The sequence below is a fragment of the Pistacia vera genome, unplaced genomic scaffold, assembly GCF_008641045.1.
Source record: "Pistacia vera cultivar Batoury unplaced genomic scaffold, PisVer_v2 Contig317, whole genome shotgun sequence".
Taxonomy (NCBI): Eukaryota; Viridiplantae; Streptophyta; class Magnoliopsida; order Sapindales; family Anacardiaceae; genus Pistacia; species Pistacia vera.
In genome coordinates this window covers 261407-282966 of record NW_022196132.1, presented here as the reverse complement: position 1 = coordinate 282966, position 21560 = coordinate 261407, and the positions used below count along the sequence as shown (strand labels likewise).

Here is a 21560-nt window from a genome sequence, read left to right as displayed (position 1 = left end):
CCAGACCATAAGTCCATTATCTTTTTTTAACACAAATGCCAAACAAAACAGTTTCTTTATAGAATTCAATTTCAGAGTTTTTCAATTTCTTTAACACAAATATTTTAGCCATGACCAGGTGATATTGTGATCAATTATGATTTATTTACTTAATAATTATTTATGATTATAAAAGAGCTTATGGTTTGAGCTTCTCCTATAAGTCATGAAAAAATAATTTATAATCTTATAAACACTTTTGAAATATAATTAAAAAACAGCTTTAAAAAATAAATTTAAGGTGTTTATAACGTAAATAAACCCTTTTTGTCGGTAAATAACTCCTACTCTCTTATTCAATTCTGTTTAACTAACAAATTTAATGCATTTAAACCTTTCTTTATCATCTATTGATATTGATTTGACAAATGAATAGAATCGTAATCATTTTTGAAATTATTGATTTCTCAATCAACCAATTTAAAGGATAAACTTAACATTTCTTTTAATTTTAAACCTTTCATGTAACCCACCACTGCGATTTATACTTTTAATTTAACATAGTGTATTCAAATTCTTTCAATTTAAGGGAATCAATCTAACATATTCAAAAGTTGTGTCCATTGGCAAAATAGTAACTTCCAAAAGTGTCCATAGTGGTGTTGGTTGTCGCTATGATTGAGTGGGTAATGGGATGTAAAGAAGCATTTTGCGAACCAAAGGATATAGATCCTGATTTCAAGTCCATAAATTATATAAAAGAGGATTGGGATGAGGCAACTTTATTGTATAGTAGTTGGAAAATGTTTATAGATTTGGGGGAAGAGGTCGATAACTTGTTTGATCCTAAATATAAAATTGCAAATGTATATTTCCCAACTTTACCGTAAGTTGGTTTTAGTAATGGATTTTATTGTAGAAAATTTCTACAAAGAAATGTACGGTAATGATGTTACAAACATTTTCAACCAATATGCAAAGGGAACTAACAATTCTATGTTATCATCCTCTTAATAATTAGAACTCAACTGCTATTTGAGAGATCCCAAGTGTCTTTCAAATGAAGGGTTTGATGTACTACAATGGTGGCGTCTCAATTTTTCAACTTCTCCAACACTAGCTAGGATGACACGTGATTTCTCATCAATACCTCTCTCTGCTACTCATGAAGCTGATTACCAGCACATTATAGTATCCCTACTTCAAACCCTATGATAACTCATTTCCTCACATTTTCAGACTTTGGGAAGCCACCTCTGTGCATTTTTTGGATCGATACTTGAATTTTATTTTTGATTATGATCATCATATCCTCTCGAATAATTATTAAAACAAACAAAATATCATCGTATATCCATATTTGTCTTATACTTTGATAATTTTACTTAGACAACACAAACCCACTTAAATTACAGAAAACAATATAATGTTTCACATTTCATATTACTAAATTGCTGAGACATCACAAATATAAGTTATGTTATTTTATACATTTGATTTGATTTATTCTTAATTTTAAAACATTCTATCTGTAAATTAATACTATAAATCTCTTTAATATTTCTAATTGAACAGTTTTTTTTTTTTTTTTAAACTACATATTCATAAGCAGTTCTTCTATAAGTTTTTTTAATTGACCATTTGATATCCAACGTCTTTAATTGTCTCGATTACTCAAAACGTTGAATCTCATCTCATTTGCTTAGTCAAAAATCTGAAGCAGAAGATAGATTCAAGGTATTGTGCCTTACATATTTGTATTGAAACTCCATTTGATGTTGTAAGTTCTTTCGAAGATGATCAAGGATATCTTGAAGGATTTGATCACACATTTCACAAAACAGCGTATCTTTGGTGGCTGGTTGAAGGAATTTCTAGAGCTTCGAACTGATCCTTCATTCTTTGCAAATGGCAGATAGTATTTTATGCCCCTTATCGGAAGTAGTTTTCCACAAAGTTGCTTCTCAGCTTTTGAAAGAAATAGCTCTCAAATGTGGGTTTGAGGATGAGATAGACAAGCTTCGGCATTCACTAAACATCATTCAATCAGTTCTTGAGGATGCAGAGGAGCGACGAGTGAAGGAAAAAGACTTGAGAAAATGGTTGGGTGAGCTTAAAGAAGTTGCTTATGATGCTGATGATTTACTTGATGAGTTCGATTTGGATGCTCTGATGGCAAGAAGCAAAAACTTTGTCCTGATGCAGGTACTTAGTGATTTCCTTCCTTCATTGAAACCATATGCAGCTGATGATCTTGAATTGTTCCCTACGCCAAAAGAAATTAGAAAAAAGATTAGACTTTTTGGCAGCTGAAAGGCTTAACTTTAACTTGAAAGAAGGTGTGATGTTGAAGAGAAAAGACGAACTATGTCTTTTCTAATTGAATCAGGATTTGTTGGAAGAGGTCGAGTTAAAGAAGTTGTAGTAGTGCAAGTATTATCAAATGGAGGAAGTGGGGTCAAAGTCATTAGAATATTTTCAGTTATCCCTATCGTTGGATTAGGAGGTATGAGAAAAACCACTCCAGCTCAACTGCTTGTAATGATGAGAGGGTGACACAGATTTTTGAACTGAGGATATAAGTTTGTGTTAATGAGGAGTTCAATGTGAGGGGGTTCATCAGAATGATTATAGAATAAAGTTGATTTCTTAGGCATAGATGTCCTTCAATCTCAACTTCGAAGCTTGTTGTGTGGGAGAAGATACTTGCTTGTTAGTTGTCTCTGTTGTAGGTATGCCTGAGCATGTGGTCATTCACTGATTGTTGACGAAGACATAGCGAGAAGTGTATTAGATGTAAAGCGAAGGGCGGTAAATGGGATGCTATCTGATGAAACAGTTGACATGACAATAATGTAGTCAATAGAAGTATGGTCTAGTGTCACATATGTTGTTGCTGCAACGATAATCCATGAAGATTTGGTCGATATGGGGTTTCAAACTGCCAGTGGAATCTATGAAGCAACATGGTCTGAAAATGGACTTGGATAAGATCCCTTTATCTTATAAAAACAGTGTTACTTTTGAAACTTGAAAGGAGAAGGTCTAGTGCTAGCTGTGTGCAATAGATGGGCTAACATCTTCGCTATAAGTCTGTGTTTTTAAGATTTGAATCACTCTGAAATCTGTATAAGTCGGTGGATAAGCTGTTGAATGATTCAATAGAAGAAATGTTGAGAAATGTAGGACAAACTCCCGTAGTTGCAACATTCTGGTAGATAATATGTTTACTCCTTAGGTTACTTCCTTTAGGATGATTTTCTGCTGATTCTGATCGGACCTCTATACGATTCTACATAAATTACACTGATAATTATCTGCTCCAGTACTATTAACTCTTGATTTACTAACGCCTTGTTGCAAAATGGACAAGAAGTTGAGAAAAGAAAAAACTACAACAAAGAAGGTTTACAGAAAAAAAGGAGGATATTTATAATGGAGATAAATCCCTAACATGCCATTGGTCTTCTGCTTACTGCGTTTCTCTGATAAAATGTTCGTTTGACATGTCTAATCATCCTTTGATCTTTGTTACAATATTACACAGCCCTTCAGTTCTGTTTGCTAACATGCCATTGGTCTTTTGTTTTTGACAGGATATGATGTGTGACCTTAGAGCTCAAGCAAAAGCTCTAGTTCTGTTTGCTAACACTATTGATGGTCTTCTGACATGTGCTCTTCGTCCTAGCAATGTTTTTGGACCAGGAGATAAACAGTCTGTGCCTTCTCTAGTGAATTTGGCCAAATCTGGTTAGGCAAAGGTTTGATATTTTATGTCTGATTAACTTCCTTTTTCTTTGTTTTATGCGGAATTTTCTGTAAGGTGTTAAATGTGATGGAAATATTTTACTTGAAGTATACTTGATGATATTTGACTACGATAATAGACTTTTTTTTCTTTTTTTGAACTTTTTTTTAGTGATGGTGCTAAAGGAAGCAAAATTTTAGTCACCACGTGGAGTTCAAATGTTGCAATTTGTTAGTGGAACAACTTCCCCTTTTTATATGAAGATTTTCTCACATGATGATTGCTGGCTATTGTTCAAGCAAAGGGCTTTTGCTCCTGGAGAAGACTACGCTAATTTAGAGCCAATTGGGAGGGAAATTGTTAAGAAATGTGGAGGAATTCCTTTGTGGCTACATGTGCAGGAAAGTGATATTTGGAATGCATGTGAAGGTGAAAACGGGATCCTGCCTGCCTTGAGGTTGAGTTACAGCCATTTTCCATCACATTTGAAATGTTGCTTCTCTTACTGCTCTGTATTTCCTAAGAATTATGAAATCAAGAAAGAAAATTTAATCCATCTCTGATTGCAGAAGGCTTGATACTGCAGAAGGCCTGACACAGTCTAAGGAAGAAAGAAAAACGCTTGAGGACATTGGCAACGAATTCTTCAAAGACTTCATGTGGATGTTTTTCTTCCGAGATGTGAAATAAAGATCGTGATGGTAGTGTAACAGAATGCAAAATGCATAACCTTATTCACGATCTTGCACAATCTATTGTTGGAGATGAATTTGTCGTACTCCTACATGGTCATGTCTCAAAACACCTGGTGAGAACTCGCCATTCATCTGTTGTGTTGATTCTCAGTTGCGTACCATTCCAGAATCCTTGTATGAAGCAATGAAGCTATGGACCCTTAAACCACCATCTTTAGTCCAAGCTTTTGGAGTTTGGTCAGAGTAACCACGAAGAATACAACAATATGTCAGTGAATCAAGAACAAATAGTTCTGGAGCAGATAATTATCTAAATTATGCAGAATGGATAGTTTCCTATTGGAATCGGAAGAATATATCTTGAAGGCGTAACCTGAAGAGCAAAAATACTATCTATTACACATTATTACTAACGGAGTTTTGTCCAACAATTCTCAGCACCAAGAATCTACAAGTTAATGGTTAATCGACACATCCACCAACTTATGTCTGCAATAAATTTTAATCAACCTACAAAACCAATGATGCAATGAAACCTATAAACTTCAAACTGATTTAGATCTGAAAAACAGATTTACAGCATAGTTAACAGCCTATTAATGGCAAATGGCTAGCAGTAGACCTTGTCCTTCAAGGTTTGAAAAGGTAACACCGTTATATAAGATAAAGGGATCTTACCCAAGTCCAATTTTAGACCATGCTACTTCATAGATTCCACTGACAGTTTGAAATCCCATATCAAACAAATCTTCATGGATCATTGTTACAACAACTGCATGTGTGATGGCAGAACATCTTTCTCTTGACAGCAATGTTGTCATGTCAACTGCAGTCTTCGTACGGTAACAAAGATAGAGCCTTTCTGCAGCTCGCTGAAGTTTTTGTAGTTTCACATTTCAATGCTGTCAAATAATGCTCTCCTGACAAGGATACTGCTATAAAAAAGTGAAACACTCGACAAATTAGCTTTTATTCAGGAAATGAAGGAAGCAGGTTCAAACATTCACAATATTTGTTGTCCTTCATTAGTAACTGCATGACTAAGGACATTGTACATTTATTCGGCCTAACATTTGTCTCCGCCATCTTATGAAGGAGTTCAACAACTTTTGGTATCTCATTATTCTTGAGGATACCGAACATTAAGGTATTAAACGTGAATACATTTGGAGCACAACCTTTTTCCTCCATATGTGACAACAACTCATTTGCCTTTTCTAGTTGTCCATTTTTACAAAGCATATTGATCAAAATGTTATAAGTGACTGCACTTGGACTAATTCCTGAACCCTTCATTTCCAAATACAATTCTCTTGCCTTCTTAACTAATGCAGCCTTACAAAGACCATCAATTATAGTATTATAAGGAACAACATTTGGCTTACAAATATCACTAGATTCTTCATTTCCCTTAGCCATTTCTTCAAGCAACTTAATGGCAACACTTATCTTTCATGTTTTACACAATCCATTCATTAAAATGTTATAAGTATAAACATTGGGATCCACACCTCTTTGAATCATAAGTTCCAACAACCTATTTGCTTCATCCAATTTCCTTTTCTTGCAACATTCATCTATGAGCACATTAAACGTTCGCACAGAAGGCGGCACACCTTGATCCATCATTTCAATAAATAAACTTCTACCCTTCTCCCAATCACCCACACAACACAAACCATGAATTAGAGTGTGATAACTGACCGTGTCTGGATTAATTCCAGAACCCTTCATTTCCAAAAACAGTTCTCTAGCCCTCTACACACAGACCTTTGATCAAACAATTAAAAGTAACAGCACTTGGGCTTAAACCCTTCTTCGAAATCTCCCCAAAAACCGCAAAACCATCGAAAACCCTTTTGATATTACAGAAGCAATTAATCAAAACGTTCAAAGACATTAAATCTGGAGACAACCCAGTTGAATTCAACCACTTATAAAGCGAAATCACTTCATAATAATGCTTCTTCTTTGCAAGTGCACTAAACAAAGTGGTGAATGATGAAATGGGAGAAATGGGTTGCAAATTAATCATGTAATAGAAAAAGTACAATGCTTCATTCAGAGTAAAGTTACCTGATCGACAATTTTCTTTGAGGAATTTAGCAAGTGGGGATCGTTCAGGGGGTATTTCGAAAGAACACAAAACTTCATTTTTGGAGCTTGAAGTTGTGAAGTTGTGTAAGTGAGCTAACAAAGATAAATGTTACCTTTCGGAGATGGGTTTTGAGAGATTGAAGACGAACGAAATGGTTAATGGTGATCTCAAAGCCATGCATGAAAAGTGTTTTTGTGGGTGGTTTACTTTTTCCGGAGTAAGGTCATTGCAAATCGCAAAATGCCAATGAATTAAAGAGAAATGTTAGGATGAATATGTGTGACTATATAAATTATACTTTTTTGTCAGTTTACATTAGAGTTGTCTTTCAAGTCAATTAGAATATTCCTTTGTTTATATCAATTTTATGTATAATTCCAATAGGAAATTGCTTTGATTTAACAGTAAGTTTTGGGTTATTTTTATATACCACAAATTAGATTGAAATAAAATAATGGATGTTACGTGAAATTATGCATGTAATAGTGTTAGTTTTAATTTTCCATGAAGTTTTATGACTTTTCTATTACGTTTATCATTAATATACACAATTAAAATTATGATGACTACTATACATCTAAGGGTTTTAAATTTAAGATGACTATAGAAGAGAAATTCTTGATTTTCTTTCACTAATCACTACATATAAATTACTGAATACAATTATATAAATTCTTAAGTTAATTATCAATTTTATGTATGATGCAAACAAGAAAATATTTTGATTTAACAGGAAAGGAAGATGATTTATATATAAATAAAAATAGGCTGACAAACACTTTTCACTAACTTCTTTTACTAACACTGATGTGGTAGCTTACATTTAGTCAGGTGGGATTCATTGCGAGCTGACCATTACAAACTGACACGTCGTATTTGTGCGAAAAAATTAATAAAAATAGTATGTGAGTGTAATATTATTATTTATATATCAGTTTTGGCATGATTGTATTTGTATATGGTACTCACAAATTGTTTGATTAAAATAGAATGAATTTAACGTAAAGTTATGCATAAAGTTATATGACTTTACAATCACATTTTACATTGAATTGTTTCGTATATCAAGCTTGAGAGTTAATCTTAATAACAATGTTCTAAAAATTATATACATCATTGATTTATTATAAAAGGTGAACCTCCACCATTTACCTACACTCCAATCCACGCATATTTATTGTGAAATCAAATTAAAACTTACTTATTAACATATACAACTATATATAATATTAACCATAATCCACGCATATTAAACATGCTTGTCAAAACCTATTTATTTATAAAAATATTGCATCAAAATTAACACCAGAATAGAAGTACGCATAAGGATTCTGATTTTAATGGGATAAGGTGAGACTAAAAGTTGAACAAAGTAATGAAGAAATAGAAAATACTAATGAAGAGGACTATATATGTCACATCCTAATCCTATTAGTCCAATGTCAAATGCCTTGGCCTGCTTAATTTCCTTAATGCGGTTACACAGAGGTGACATAAATTAAGCATATACTGTGATAACTTTAATGTATAATTCAATTACACATTACTCCCGAAGATCGGTTCACAACAAATAAACACAACAATTGTTAAAAAAATTTAACCAACATAACCAACTAACCCCTAAACCATTTAATTATCAATGATAATATACCTCATATATTGGAAATTTGGAATACCCTTCAATCATCAAGATGAGTTAGACTACTTTCCACTCCCAAAGAGAAAAACTCTACACAAAGTTGGATAAACAAGTTATCTAAAATCATAAATAATGATGGAAAATATATAATTATAACTGAAAGTTAACAAAAAATGTCACCTGACTCAATTTTAGATAATTTCTCCAAGCTTGCCTCAATGGTCAATGGTCCACGCGTATTCCTAATCTAATCATGTGTACAAATAAGAGCCTCTACCATCTTAGGGGGTGTTTGTCTAAGCTTATAAGCTGGTCAAACTTGCTTATAAGCTCTAAAATTAAGCTGGCCTGTTTGTTTATAACTTTTTTGAGCTTATAAGTTGAGTTTATAAGCCAAAAAAAAATAAGTTGGGGAGGAGGTACTTTTTTTTGGGGTTAAGGGGCTTATAAACACTCTGCTTATAAGCTAGTTTGACTAAGTATATTACCACATTATCCTTGTTTAATTTTAAAATTTCATAGTATACCATTGTTTAATGTAGTACCTTTTTTAGTCATTTTATAATAAAATGTACTTATAAGCCACATTTTACCAAACACGTCAACTACTTATCAGTCACTTATAAGTACTTTAACCAAACACGTAATTGCTTAAAATTTCAAATGCTTATAAGCTAAAATTAGCTTATAAGTACTTATTGGTTCTAAGCTAATTTTCATAAGCTCAGACAAACACCCACTTAGTAGTAAGGGAGCTACGAAATGGATCTAATACACGACCCCCTGTACTAAAAGCCAATTCAGATGCAACCGTTGAAATAGGCATAGCTAACACATCTCGTGCTATCATAGAGAGTACGACATATTTTGTTGAATTAGTCTTCCACCAATTCAAGATATCAAAAATTTTGTCATTGTCATCCTCACAATCGTCCGCTAAATACTTATCCAACTCTGTTTTATGCTGAACAACTTTCTTTGTAGCCTTTTTCTCATTATACATAACCCTCATGAAGTCCTCATTATCAACATTGCATCATGCACATCAATGTCAATTGAAACTTAAGATTTCTCACTTGACTGCTCATTGTCATCCACCATAAGCAAACTGTATTGCTCAAATAAAGACAACAAAGCTTCCTTCACTTTTCTCATCAACTTGTTAGCTATAATAACATCATAGGCCTCATTAACTACCTAGTCCACATATTCCAATTTGTGCCTAGGATCCAGTACCTCTGCAATGAATAACATAATGTTGATATTATCAACATTTGACCAATACTTATCAAATTTCACTTTCATCCGTGTAGCCATATTACGTAAGCCAAGATCAGGACTTTTACACCATGTTGAAATCTTCAACTCAACACTGAAAATCTCTCGCATGTATGCATTACCAGTAACATAAAGAGACACAGAGACACGTAGAGTAGCATCGTAAAATACTTTCAAGAAAGGTAACAAGTAGTGAGCATACCCCCAATCAGTACTCATAGGCAAACCTCGTCGCGCCCCCTCCCGAGTATCCCTATCCCACTAGATCCGAGCGCTCCAGGAGACTCAAGATCCCGAAAGGAAGGTGAATACTCTTAAAAAAAAAAAACATTCATAAAAACAATTCCGTTTATAGATGAAAGTGAAAAGTAGTGCATTTGCATGTTTAAGGTTTAGAAGGTGGAAATACACAAATAATTATTCTAAAAACAGGAACTGAAATCTAGTTACAAAAGAAACGTAGTATCAGAGTCCACTAAAGTTTGTAAAAGATGCAAATCATCATGAGTCAAGGCCAACCTAGAGCATAGAGTATGCTCCACACGAACCCGATCTACGGTCCTGGGGGAGGAAACATAAAACAGTGAGCTGGGAAGCCCAGTGAGCGGATAATATATTTTATACGAAAATAACTCTAACTTTGAAAACATGCATGAATAATTGTATGCCACACAACACTAATGCACTTACATGATAAGGCAACAAACAGTATATATATATTACTCTCGGATGCCATGAAATCACACACCACTATCATATAAAATAAATCAATTATCACCACCCTACTAGCACTTAAGGGCCTGGATCATAACTATCTAAACCAGTCCCTAACTCAGACATGAAGCTACACCACCCGCAGTCTACCCTCGGGGTGGCACCATCCATAGTCTACCCTCGGGGCATCCAAAACCCCACACCGGCCAATAACCGCCTAGTGTAATCCCGACCGGAGCTCGTCAGGCGTCCGTCTTGTTCTAGTAGGATATCCCAATGGTTCAGTAGGACGGACCATCTCAATGCGCGCATGAGGATAAATGTCAAATACTAGCTGATGTCTGGAGGGAGGATGGGTACGGTTTCCAATGCGGGAGTCAAACATAACAATAATCATGCATCCACAATTTCATTCCAAATATGCATCATGCATGCCTTATGCATGTATAAAGTATAATATGATATAAAATTCCAATAAAAGGCATGTAATCATGAATGCAATGCTCACCACATCAAAATACAAAAGTATGTAAAAATCTATTTACACCCTATATTTATAATCAATTCTAAGGTCCCAAAACTTCTAAACACGACAATTAACCCCCTACTGCCAAGAGCCTACTGCCCATAAGAAAAAATCTAACATTTTTATTCAACACTCTTTCTGCAATATCCAAATTAAAATGGACCATTTATAGTATTTAATATCTCATTAACTTCATATCCATTCTACCTTAATATCAATTCTACTTTTTTACCAACTTCCAACACTCATTCCCACTCAACAATCACGTTTAATCAAGTCTGTAGTTTATGAAAATGCAGCAATTACTACACTGATGATTCCAAAAATACCTAGTCAACAATGCAACAACAATACAGCAAAAATATATAATATATATACTTTAAGTAAACCTCCAGGTCATGATTTCATACCCATTACCACCAAAAAAAAAAAAAAAAAAAAGAATCCAGCCAATCTCTAACCTTTTAGGCAAAGTAAATGTTCACATTCTATACAATATAGGCCAGCAGTCTCATGCCCATTATTTCCCAAATTTTCCAGCCGTCCACTCATTACAAAGCTTAACAAACATTCAAATATAAAATTCAAAATTCATTTAGTATCCACCCATATTTGTGTTTCTAATCAAGTCAATTTTATAACTAACCCACAACCTTCCAATTCATTCCACACAATTTAATTAGCTGACTTCCCACGCATGCAATTACATCTTATAATGCAACTAAACAAAATTATATCATTAATACACCTTTCCAGCAACCGAAATGCACATGCAATATACCATTCAATTCATGTAAAAACCATACCCAATTATAAGTAACATGCAACGCATAAGTACCTCTTTTTAATAGCAATTTACCCAATATTTTCATAAACATAATTTCATACTCTCAATTCCAAACACATGCATGTCACGGACATCTTCAATTTATTAGAAATTAAAAACTAAAGAACTAAATTAAAACCTCAATCAACCGGGTATGCACACGCATATGATCATTTCAACCAACACATGATTTTAAATGCAAGTTTAATAATATTTCACTCACACTTTCTCCTTTGCTTTTAACTCAAGTGCTCGGTCCTCCTATCTTTTTCATCCCAAAATTTCTCTGAAAATTCTTCTCCTACAAGCACCTCTCGGCCCTCCTCTATTTTAACTCAAATGTTATTTTTCTCTCTTTCAATGTGCATAGGAGAATGAATGTGAAATGAGAAAGACAAAAAGAATAAAACAAGCTTCTCCTCACACTTTATTTTTTTGTTTCTCCCGGCTATCTCTTTCACCACTCCACCATTCCTCATCTCAATTTAATAAAATTGCACAACCATCAATGGCAAAACAATGTGCCAAAACCGTGGGCCTTTAATCCATCTTGCAATGGCTAATTATGCATGCATCCCTTAGTCTTTGATTCTTACATCCTGCACCCCAAAATCCTTTAAACAAAGTTTATTTTTTTATCATGATCTCACCCCTGGAGAATTATGCATGTGCCCTTGCATGACACAATATTGAAAAGACCCCTCATCTTTAATCACTTTCATAATGTTGTTGAAAGATTTTCACACTTCCAATTTCACACAAGTGCTCTTGCAAAACTACTTAATAAACCCACTATGCCTTATTTCTTACAAAAACATCTTTAAAAAGTTTCAATTCTTACATATTACCCCTTAGATTCACATAAATAAAATTAAATAAAACCCACAAAGAAAATACGGAGTATTGCAAACCTCGTGACCTATCACCACTAGTAAGTTCATCTGCATACTTGCTATCTTCCAATGCCAACAACTCAAAAGCTTTCTGAAATTTTAATGCCGCTTCCAACATCAAGTATGTAGAGTTCCACCGGGTTTCTACATCAAGAACCAAATGACTTTTACTTGCAATTTTTTCTTTCTCCACACACGCCTTAAATCTCTGTAACCTTACTGAAGAAGACCTTACATACCTCACTGCTGAACCTATTCTAAATATGGAGTCATCCATTTCCTTTAATCCCTCTTTTACAATTAAACTCAAAATATGACAACATCTCATGTGTAGAAAATCACCGTCCAATACACTTCCCTTCCAACTTGCTAGTCTAGTCTTGAGATAGCTTACCCTAACATCATTAGAACTAGCATTATCTACTGTGATTGTGAATACCTTATAAATACCCCAATCAAGCAAACACCTCTCAACTGCCTTGCCAATCATTATACTTTTATGACTAGTGATTAAACAGAAATTTAAAATTCTTTTCTGTAGCTACCAATGATCATCAATGAAATGCGCAGTAAGGCACATATAATTAAGGTAATTAAGGTTTTGAATGTTTGTCCATGTATTAGTCGTCAGAAAAACTATGTGCGAAAACTGATTGAAAAACTTCTTCAACTTTTGGCACTCTCCAATATATATTTTAAAGCAATCTTTAGTCATGGTTCTCCGGCAAGGTACTTGAAACCTAGGTTGTGTCACATTCATCACGTTGCGGAACCCCTCACGCTCCACAAAACTAAAAGGTACCTCGTCAACAATGATCATTTTTGCTATAGCCTCTCTAATCAGATCTGGATCATATTTCCATGAGACCAATGAAGATTGTGTGGAGAGAGCAATGTCGCTTGAGAGATCACGTAATCCTTGTTGAAAAATTAAGGTCTTCTGTCTCTTGTCTACCACATTTGGAGGATATTTTTTGCATCTATTTAAGTGGTTACGTAGACAACTCGTACCACCTTGACTCGGACATGCTAGAACACTCCCACAGTAACTACATGTCGCAGTTAAATCATCCTTATTCTCACAATCACTCTTAACAAAGTGATCATACACTTGAGAACTATTCTTCCTAGAACTTGTTTCCCTTGCACGTTTGGGAGCTAAAGGTGTTGGTGGTGGCCTGGAATTTGGAGTTGGAGGTGGAGTCATACTTGTTGGTGTCTCACGAGTATTGTCCGCGGCCGATGACATCTACAATTCCATCAAATAAAACTATGCATTAAGTAAATAAGACATCCATATAAATCATATTCTTTTATTTATTGACAATAACTAAAAAATTTGGCTATAGTTTTTGGATGATTACTACTTGAGCTTTGAAAGAATCAATCAAATATATAAAACACAATAAAAGCACAGGTGTAGACGTAGTATAGCGGTAGCTTGATAAACCCATAAATTGATTACATCTTGGTGGTTAGAGTGCTTTCTAGCCCTTCCACGGAAAAATAAAAAATAAAAAACTCATGAAATTGGAAGACCATATTTGATTTGGTGGGTGAAAAAGATAAAATCTTGACATTAAATTATGTATAGGTATTCTGTGTCTGTGTCAATATATCTTTGAAAACTTAACAAAAATGTTATTAGGGTCCAAATTCTTGTAACAATTACTAATTATTTAAAATTTTGATCAATTCTGTATCTTAACAAATTCCAATGATGTGAGATATTATAGGCATATATAATTCAACTACAACTTATTAAACACCGATCTTGATAACATAAACTTAACATAATAACTATTACCAGACAATTCATTACAATCGAGAATCATTTCAGGATACTCTAATCCACCCCATCAATAAACTAATGGCTCCTCCTAGGAAATTTATCAATTTCGTCCTAAACTCAGTTTTATATAATCACCAAACAAAGAAAACAAAACAAAAAATTTACAGCCATAAACCAACTCACAGACCGCAGCAAACAAGACACCAGAATAGCCAGCAAAGAAACCATCCACCAAGGCCTTACGTCAACAAAAAACAGAACAAACAGCCAGGAAAAAACTGCCAAAAACCCAACAGCCCAGAAGAAGAACCTACAGCAGGCAAGATCACCCAAAGAACCCATTATACCAACAAACAACACGGGGCAAGGACAACAGCCAAAAAAAGCCGAATTCAAAATGACCACAACACTCCAAAAACTGCCTCCTACTGCCACAAAAGGAACCGAATTCACCCACATTGAGCTCACAATACAGGCCAATCATCAATTAGATAGACAAACAAAGATAGACAACTAGTAGAGAATGTAATTGTAAGTGTTCGGATCTTACCACTTAGCAGCAATGGTGGAGACTGTTGGGTGAGTGGGTGCTGGGTGGTTGTTGTGGAGACTGTTGCTAGCGGCGTGGCCTTGCTGTGTGCTGGCAAAGTGCTACGATCAGAGACTGTGAAGTGTGGACGGTGGAGACTGTTGGGAGAGTGGAGTCTGCTCACAGTGGGACAATGGTGTGACTGGAAAGTGGAGTCCACTGGGTGCTGGTGAACGTCCGAAGAAATGAAGAATGGAGATGGAGTGGAGTCTGCTAGGTGTTGGTGACTGGACAGTGGAGTGACGATGAAGAGTGGAGTATTGGAGTCTGCTCAAGGTGTGGATGGAGTGTGCACTGTGCACTGTGGAAGTGTGGAGACTTGAAGGCAGAGAAGACTGGAGAAATAGAGAAGTAGATCATCTGAGTGAAAAAAAAAAAAATTTGCTTATATAGTTAGGGTAAAACCGGTTTGGAAAATATTCCAAACCGAAAACCGAACCAGTTTTCTAATTTTTTGAATTTTGTGAATTGAAAACCAAACCGGTTTGCAAAAAAACCTAATTTTCTGTTTGGTTTCGGATCGGTTACCAGTTCGGTTCGGTTTCAGATTATTTATCCCACCCCTAGCTTGCATTCTAAAGGTATTGGATGATAAAATGTTTAATGATCTTTTACAGTCACTCCTTTATCACACTGTCAAGAGAATGTTTATATAATTGATTGGTTCTTGTAACTTATTACTATCATCCAATTTGTTTATAATAATGAGCTGTATAAGAAAACATTTGAAATGCCTATGCGAATTATAATTGTTCTACCATCAGTTATTCAATTCTTGCAAATGGTTATCATTGTTTCGAAATTTGTAAGCAGTTAGGGTCATAACAGGGACTACAATGTTATTGGAAACATATTCATAACAGAAATTATAAACCGATAAAATAATGTGGAACATTATAATAATATCATAAAGAGTTAAAAACATCAAGTCAACTGTTTTGAGGTTTACTATAATTATATAAATTCTCTTAAGATTTTTGAAATAATAAAATTCTCTTTATTATTGATAAACTATTAGTCTCTCGCTTAAAAATATAATTAGAAATTAATCTTTTATAATTCTCGTTATATTATTTTAACCTTTATAATTTAACAGTAAAGATTTTTGTTATTTTATAAATTAGATTATTTTTATTATATCAAACTTTAAGATCGTCAATATAACTTTTTTATATAATATAAAATTAATAGTCATAATTAATTATACATAATATTATTTTAATAATATAAATATCTCAACAAACCTAATTAGCTTGATAATCTTGTTAATGTGATATGAAAAAATTATTCATATAACTTCTAAAAAGTAAAACCAATATCTTTAATTTTTAATATATCACATTCGTCTATATGAAATATAAATTTTGATATATTTAAAATTTTGAAGAACAAATAAAAAAAAAAAACATTTTTAATATTATTGTAAATTAAATTCAAATTTCAATAGCAAGATACTTTAGGTGGTTTGGTCAACTGGATAATTTTGGAATTTAAAAAGTAAAGCCCCCTGAAACCGAAAAGCAACCATCCAACCCTGAACCTGGAAAACGCTCTTCATACATGGCTTTGGGATCCCCATTTCGTTCGCCTTCAATCTCTCAAAACCCATCTCTGAAAGTTAATATTTCATCTTTGTTAGCTCACTTGCACAACCTCACAACTTCAAGCTCCAACAATGAAGTTTTGTATTCTTTCGAAAAACCCCTAGAACGATCCTCACTTGCTAAATTCCTCAAAGAAAACTGTCGATCAGGTAACTTTACTCTGAATGAAGCATTGAACTTTTTTCATTACATGATTAATTCGCAACCCATCTCTCCAATTTCATCATTCACTACTTTGTTTATTGCACTGGCAAAGAAGAAGCATTATTATGAAGTGATTTCTCTTTATAAGTGGTTGAATTCAACTGGGTTGTCTCCAGATTTATTGTATTTGACCGTTTTGATCGATTGCTTGTGTGAGATTGAAAGGGTTTCTGATGGTTTTGCCGTTTTGGGGGAGATTTTGAAGAAGGGTTTCGGCCCTGATGCTATGACTTTTAATTGTTTGATCAAAGGTCTGTGTGTAGAGAGAAAGATTGTGGAGTCGATGGAATTGTTTAAGAAAATGATTGCTGTTGGTTGTAGGCCTGATGTGATCAGTTACAACACTTTGATTGATGGATTGCGTAAAACGGGGAAGATAAGTGTTGCCATTAAGTTGCTTGAAGAGATGGTAGATGGGAATAAAAAATCTGGTGTTATTTGTAGGCCAAATGTTGTTACTTATACTATTATAATTGATGGTCTTTGTAAGGCTGGATTAATTGAGAAGGCTAGAAAATTGTTTTTGGAAATTAAGGGTTCTGGAGTCAGTCCAGACACAGTCACTTATAACACTCTAATTCATGGTTTTTGTTGTGTGGGTGATTGGGAGAAAGGTAGAAGTTTATTTATTGAAATGATAGATCAAGGTGTGAAGCCTTCTGTGGTGACGTTTAATGTGCTCATAGATGAACGTTGCAAGAAAGGGAAATTGCACGAAGCAAATAGGTTGTTGGAGCTTATGATTCAGAGAGGTGTGGTTCCTAACGTTCGTACTTACAACATTTTAATCAATGGATTGTGTAAAACAGGGAAGATAAGTCCTGCCATTAAGTTGCTTGAAGAATTGGCTGAGGGAAATGAAGAATCTGGTGTTATTTGTAGGCCAGATGTTGTTACTTATACTACTATAATCGATGGTCTTTGGAAGGTTGGATTAGTTAAGAAGGCGATAGACTTGTATTTCGAAATGAAGAGTTCGGGAACTACTCCAGACGTAGTCACTTATAGCGTCTTAATCAATATGCTTTGTAAAAATGGACAACTAGAAAAGGCAAATGAGTTGTTGTCACATATGGAGGAAAAAGGTTGTGCTCCAGATGTAATCACGTTTCATACCCTAATGTTCAGTTTCCTCAAGTATAATAAGATACCAAAAGTTGTTGAACTCCTTCATAAGATGGCGGAGAGAAATGTGAAGCCGACTGAATGTACAATGTCCTTAGTCATGCAATTACTAATGAAGGCCGAAAATTATCATGAATGTTTGAACCAGCTTCTTCAATTTCTGGTCCAAAAGCGAAATTGAAGTTTTCATAATAAAAATTTATGGAGTGGTTCACTTTTTCAGAGCAGTATCCTTGTCAGGAGAGCATTATTGACATCATTGAAATATGAAACAGCAAAAGCCTCAGCCAGCTGCAGAAAGACTCTATGATTGTCACCATACGAAGAATGCAGTTGACATGAGAACATTGCTGTCAAGAGAAATATGTTTTGCCCTGATACATGCAGTTATTGTAACGATGATCCATGAAGATTTGGTTGATATGGGATTTCAAACTGTCAGTGGAATCTATGAAGCAGCGTGGTCTAAAAATGGACTTGGGTAAGATCCCCTTTATCTTATATAACGGTGTTACCTTTTTAAACCTTGAAGGACAAGGCATAGTGCTAGCCATTTGCCATTAATAGGCTTTTAACTATGCTATAAGTCTGTTTTCTAGATCTAAATCAGTTTGAAATGTTTATAGATTTCATTGCATCATTGGTTTTGTCAGGTATTAAAATTTATTGTAGACATAAATTGGTGGATGTGCTGATTAACCATTTACTTGTAGATTTGTGGTGGTGAAAATTGTTGGACAAAACTCTGGTAGTAAAAATGTCTAATAGATAGTATTTTTACTCTCCAGGTTACTCCCTTTAGGATATATTCTTCCGATTCCAATAGGAAACTATCCATTCTGCATAATTACACTGACAATTATCTGCGCCAGAATTATTTGTTCCTGCTTCACTGACATATTGCTGTATTCTTCGTAGTTACTCTGACCAAACTCCAGAAGCTTGGACTATTGGTGATGGTTTAAGAGTACCATGTTACATGTGTCCGATGGCCATATGGGCAATGCAATGGGCTCTAAGAAGGCTGAAACCTTCTAAAAATGAGATGAAACCAGAAGTGAACGAAGAATCTCTGTATAGATATCATGTTGGGTACTGTAAAGTTGCTTGCCTTCTAAAGGCACCAGATGATAAAGCGCATAAAGGTCTTTAATGGTCATTGTTTGATTACACTTGCTAGAAAAAGTTTATGTAATTGATTGGATCCTGTAATTTATTACTGTCATCAAATTTTGTGTACAGTAAGAGATTCATTAGAGAGAAAATAGAAATATTGGTGTATACTGCAGTGGGTGTAAGAAAACTATATTTGAGATGTTATGTAAATAATATTATTCTACTGGTGAAACTTTTTAGTTTTCCAGTTCTTGTGACATATTGAATATGGCACTGTTACAAAATTTTGAAAAACAAATAGATAAAAATCTTTTTAAAATCATTACAAATTGATTCCAAATTCAGTTGTTTAGGTCTGTAAAATTTATCAAAAAAGATTATGCATTTGATCACTCATATAAATCGGTTGGCTTGTATTGCTTTTTGGTTAGCTATAACTTCTTTCATTCTAGCTTAGGTAAGAAACAACTCAAACTTGATGGACTAAGCCTCGTGTGTTGACACATTCCCATGGGTAGATAGATTAAAATCCACCCAAGCATCTCATATCAATGGTGTTTTATTTAATATTGACATGTTACGGATGATATGACAATCCTATAATATCATAGATGCTTTTTTTCTTTTTTCTTTTTTTTTTTTTTTGTGTTATGTATAATAAATAGCAGAGCGAGAAGAGGCTCAAAACTAAAATCCCTCTTCCATGACATGATTTTCCTCAGGATCAGTTGTTGTTGTGCAAAAAAGTTGTTTCGCGTCTAGAGTCTCGAAAAACATCAAACTTGTCTACTTGAGGAAGAGTTTAGTGGAGGAGTTACTAAAGCAAGCAGAGAAATTTGATGCTAAAGTAATTGGAAGTTTTCATCACATTTTGAAAAATAAGTTTGCATATGTGCCTAATAAGTAGGCACCCAACATCTTTTACATCTATAAAATCTAATACCTAGATGATTGGAAAATTAACTATGAACAATAGTTAATACTTCTCAATCATTCAAAAAATTCTAACAAAAACCACCATGAAAATTCTGGTTAGTTTCCTTGCCGGTTGCTTCTCCGTGGCATCACTTATCTTGCCTGCTACACTGCGCTTTGAACTGTTTTCAGAGCCAGTGTTAGTGCAATTGATTTCACATGTAATTGGTACTTCAATCGAAGCTTCACTAAAAAATGCACAGGTCTCCCCCTGGCAACACTAGGAGTAACTTTGTCACGGCCTGAACCAATTGGATTCTGATTCGCATCAGACGGCCGGTCATTTTGTTCTCTATCCTGTCCAGCGGATAAACTGAAGTAGAGGATAACAGTTTATTAAAATTTAATTTACACAATTTGACATTGAAAATGGGCAAGTAATGGGTATCAACAAGCATTTACCAAGATCCTGAAGGAGGGAAACCATTAGGGGTAAATGAGCCACCTTGTCCAGCAATCTTTTTTGATGCTAAACAGTTTTGGTCATGTAATCCTACATCTGAAATTGCATTCAGGGACAAGATGAGCTTTAAACCCTCAACCGACAAACCAGAATAAGAATCACACCCCAACATTACCCTTTAACCCCACAAAGACATTACAATGGAAAACTCTTAATACATAGTAAAATCAATAAATGGTCCATACAATTTAAAACATGCGGGTTTTTAAATCTTACCTTGAGCAGTTTCACTTATTTTAGAGTCACACAGTTGTGTAGTCCCATTTGTATCCTTAACGCCATCAACATTGGCAACACCAGCATCACTAAGACATATAAAATTACAGAAGAGAAATGACAATTAACCTTGCCAAACACTAGAGCATAGATATGCAGGATTAATTTCAAAACCACTAAAACTAACTAAATTACTTTAAAGCTACGCCCTCGGGCCTTTTGGATCACCAATGGACACTAGAGAGATTAAATTTCAAAGTGAAGAGTTCTATTACTTACCATACTTGATTAGTATCTTTTAACTTTTTGGTCATTCAATCATATTCCAATGATAAATTTGTAATGAATTCATCATATGTACAGAGAATTATTAAGAAGCACAGCATCTAACATAGATACTTGCAAAAGTATCCATGTTAGTACCATGCAATTTTGCAAGCTTCTCAAAATAATTTGTAAGTTGGATGCAAAATATAGCCTTTTTAGGAGGTGGGGATGGCTGGGGAGTTGGTTGTTCAACAGTCTAAATTAAACCACAAACAGAATCCAAGTACTGGTCTTAAAGAAAATAAAAATGCATCAAGAAACTTACAAGCTCATAAAACACAAAACAGGAGAAAAGGAAAATTGAAATGACAGTTATGAAAATTTGCATGATGATAGTGCTGACTGGGGGGGAAATAAAAACCAACCTTTGTAATACAGTGTTGAACTGTTCTGGTGGTTAAAGTTTCTGTTCAGAGCTTGGTCTCCCTTCTGTGCAACCAACTAAACAAAATTAGGCAAATTTCATTAGTGCGGAAAAATAGTGGAGGAAAAAAATTAGCCAAAAAAATAAGTGCATGTAAATATATTCTAGGTTCTATTCATATAAAGAATATCTATTTCGATTGTTCCCACACATAACTCCTTTTCCCCACAAAACTGAGCCATTAGGTAACAGATGGTTATATCACATAATCTTATCCTATAATAAAGCGGCACATCCTTGTGCCAGAAATAGAGCCCATATTTGATAAGGTTTACAAGATGCAACTCTAGTTTCCTCCATGGTTTGGACATCTTCCAAGTCCTTTGTGT

General features: G+C 34.4%; 3 protein-coding genes across 7 annotated transcripts; 1 reads left to right on the top strand and 2 right to left on the bottom strand.

The window, feature by feature from the left end:
• Positions 1-4967: 4967 nt before the first annotated feature.
• On the bottom strand, positions 4968-9171 carry LOC116136533 (putative pentatricopeptide repeat-containing protein At1g12700, mitochondrial). Its single transcript, XM_031422224.1, has 5 exons — positions 8935-9171; positions 5920-6180; positions 5494-5871; positions 5101-5294; positions 4968-4983 (listed from the first exon to the last, which is right to left on the bottom strand). The coding sequence occupies exons 1-5, from the start codon at positions 9169-9171 to the stop codon at positions 4968-4970; spliced, it is 1086 nt and encodes a 361-aa protein (XP_031278084.1).
• A 7144-nt stretch (positions 9172-16315) lies between these two features.
• On the top strand, positions 16316-19076 carry LOC116136600 (putative pentatricopeptide repeat-containing protein At1g12700, mitochondrial). 2 transcript variants are annotated; one of them, XM_031422274.1, is made up of 2 exons: positions 16316-18191; positions 18629-19076. In XM_031422274.1, the coding sequence occupies exon 1, from the start codon at positions 16338-16340 to the stop codon at positions 17889-17891; it is 1554 nt and encodes a 517-aa protein (XP_031278134.1). In that variant the 5' UTR covers positions 16316-16337; the 3' UTR covers positions 17892-18191; positions 18629-19076. The 2 variants fall into 2 exon arrangements, with proteins under 2 accessions (XP_031278134.1, XP_031278132.1); XM_031422272.1 differs by having other exon boundaries at positions 18499-19076.
• A 599-nt stretch (positions 19077-19675) lies between these two features.
• On the bottom strand, positions 19676-21560 carry LOC116136602. Of its 4 annotated transcripts, XR_004129047.1 has the most exons (5): positions 21516-21560; positions 21173-21236; positions 20204-20300; positions 19845-20114; positions 19676-19769 (listed from the first exon to the last, which is right to left on the bottom strand). XR_004129047.1 is itself a non-coding variant. In XM_031422276.1 (4 exons), exons 1-4 carry the CDS (start codon positions 21540-21542, stop codon positions 19907-19909), a joined length of 396 nt encoding a protein of 131 aa, XP_031278136.1. In that variant the 5' UTR covers positions 21543-21560; the 3' UTR covers positions 19776-19906. The 4 variants fall into 4 exon arrangements, 1 of the variants encoding a protein (XP_031278136.1); XM_031422276.1 differs by lacking the exon at positions 19676-19769 and having other exon boundaries at positions 19776-20114; XR_004129049.1 differs by lacking the exons at positions 19676-19769; positions 21516-21560 and adding an exon at positions 20481-20569 and having other exon boundaries at positions 20093-20114; positions 20204-20380; positions 21173-21429.

Excerpts from the sequence above, each read along its gene's own strand:
- LOC116136533 (XM_031422224.1), bottom strand. The coding sequence starts at position 9,171 with ATGAGGGTTATGTATAATGAGAAAAAGGCTACAAAGAAAGTTGTTCAG. Across the intron at positions 6,181-8,934 it reads CTTTTAGTACAGGGGGTCGT|AGGGCTAGAGAACTGTTTTT; the intron begins GTATTAGATCCA and ends GTCTGTGTGTAG. Across the intron at positions 5,872-5,919 it reads AAAGAGGTGTGGATCCCAAT|ATAAGTGTTGCCATTAAGTT; the intron begins GTTTATACTTAT and ends AAAACATGAAAG.
- LOC116136602 (XM_031422276.1), bottom strand. The coding sequence starts at position 21,542 with ATGTCCAAACCATGGAGGAAACTAGAG. Across the intron at positions 20,301-21,172 it reads TTCAACACTGTATTACAAAG|ATGTAGGATTACATGACCAA; the intron begins GTTGGTTTTTAT and ends ATGCAATTTCAG. Across the intron at positions 20,115-20,203 it reads TTCCCTCCTTCAGGATCTTG|TTTATCCGCTGGACAGGATA; the intron begins GTAAATGCTTGT and ends CCTCTACTTCAG.
- LOC116136600 (XM_031422274.1), top strand. The coding sequence starts at position 16,338 with ATGGCTTTGGGATCCCCATTTCGTTCGCCTTCAATCTCTCAAAACCCA.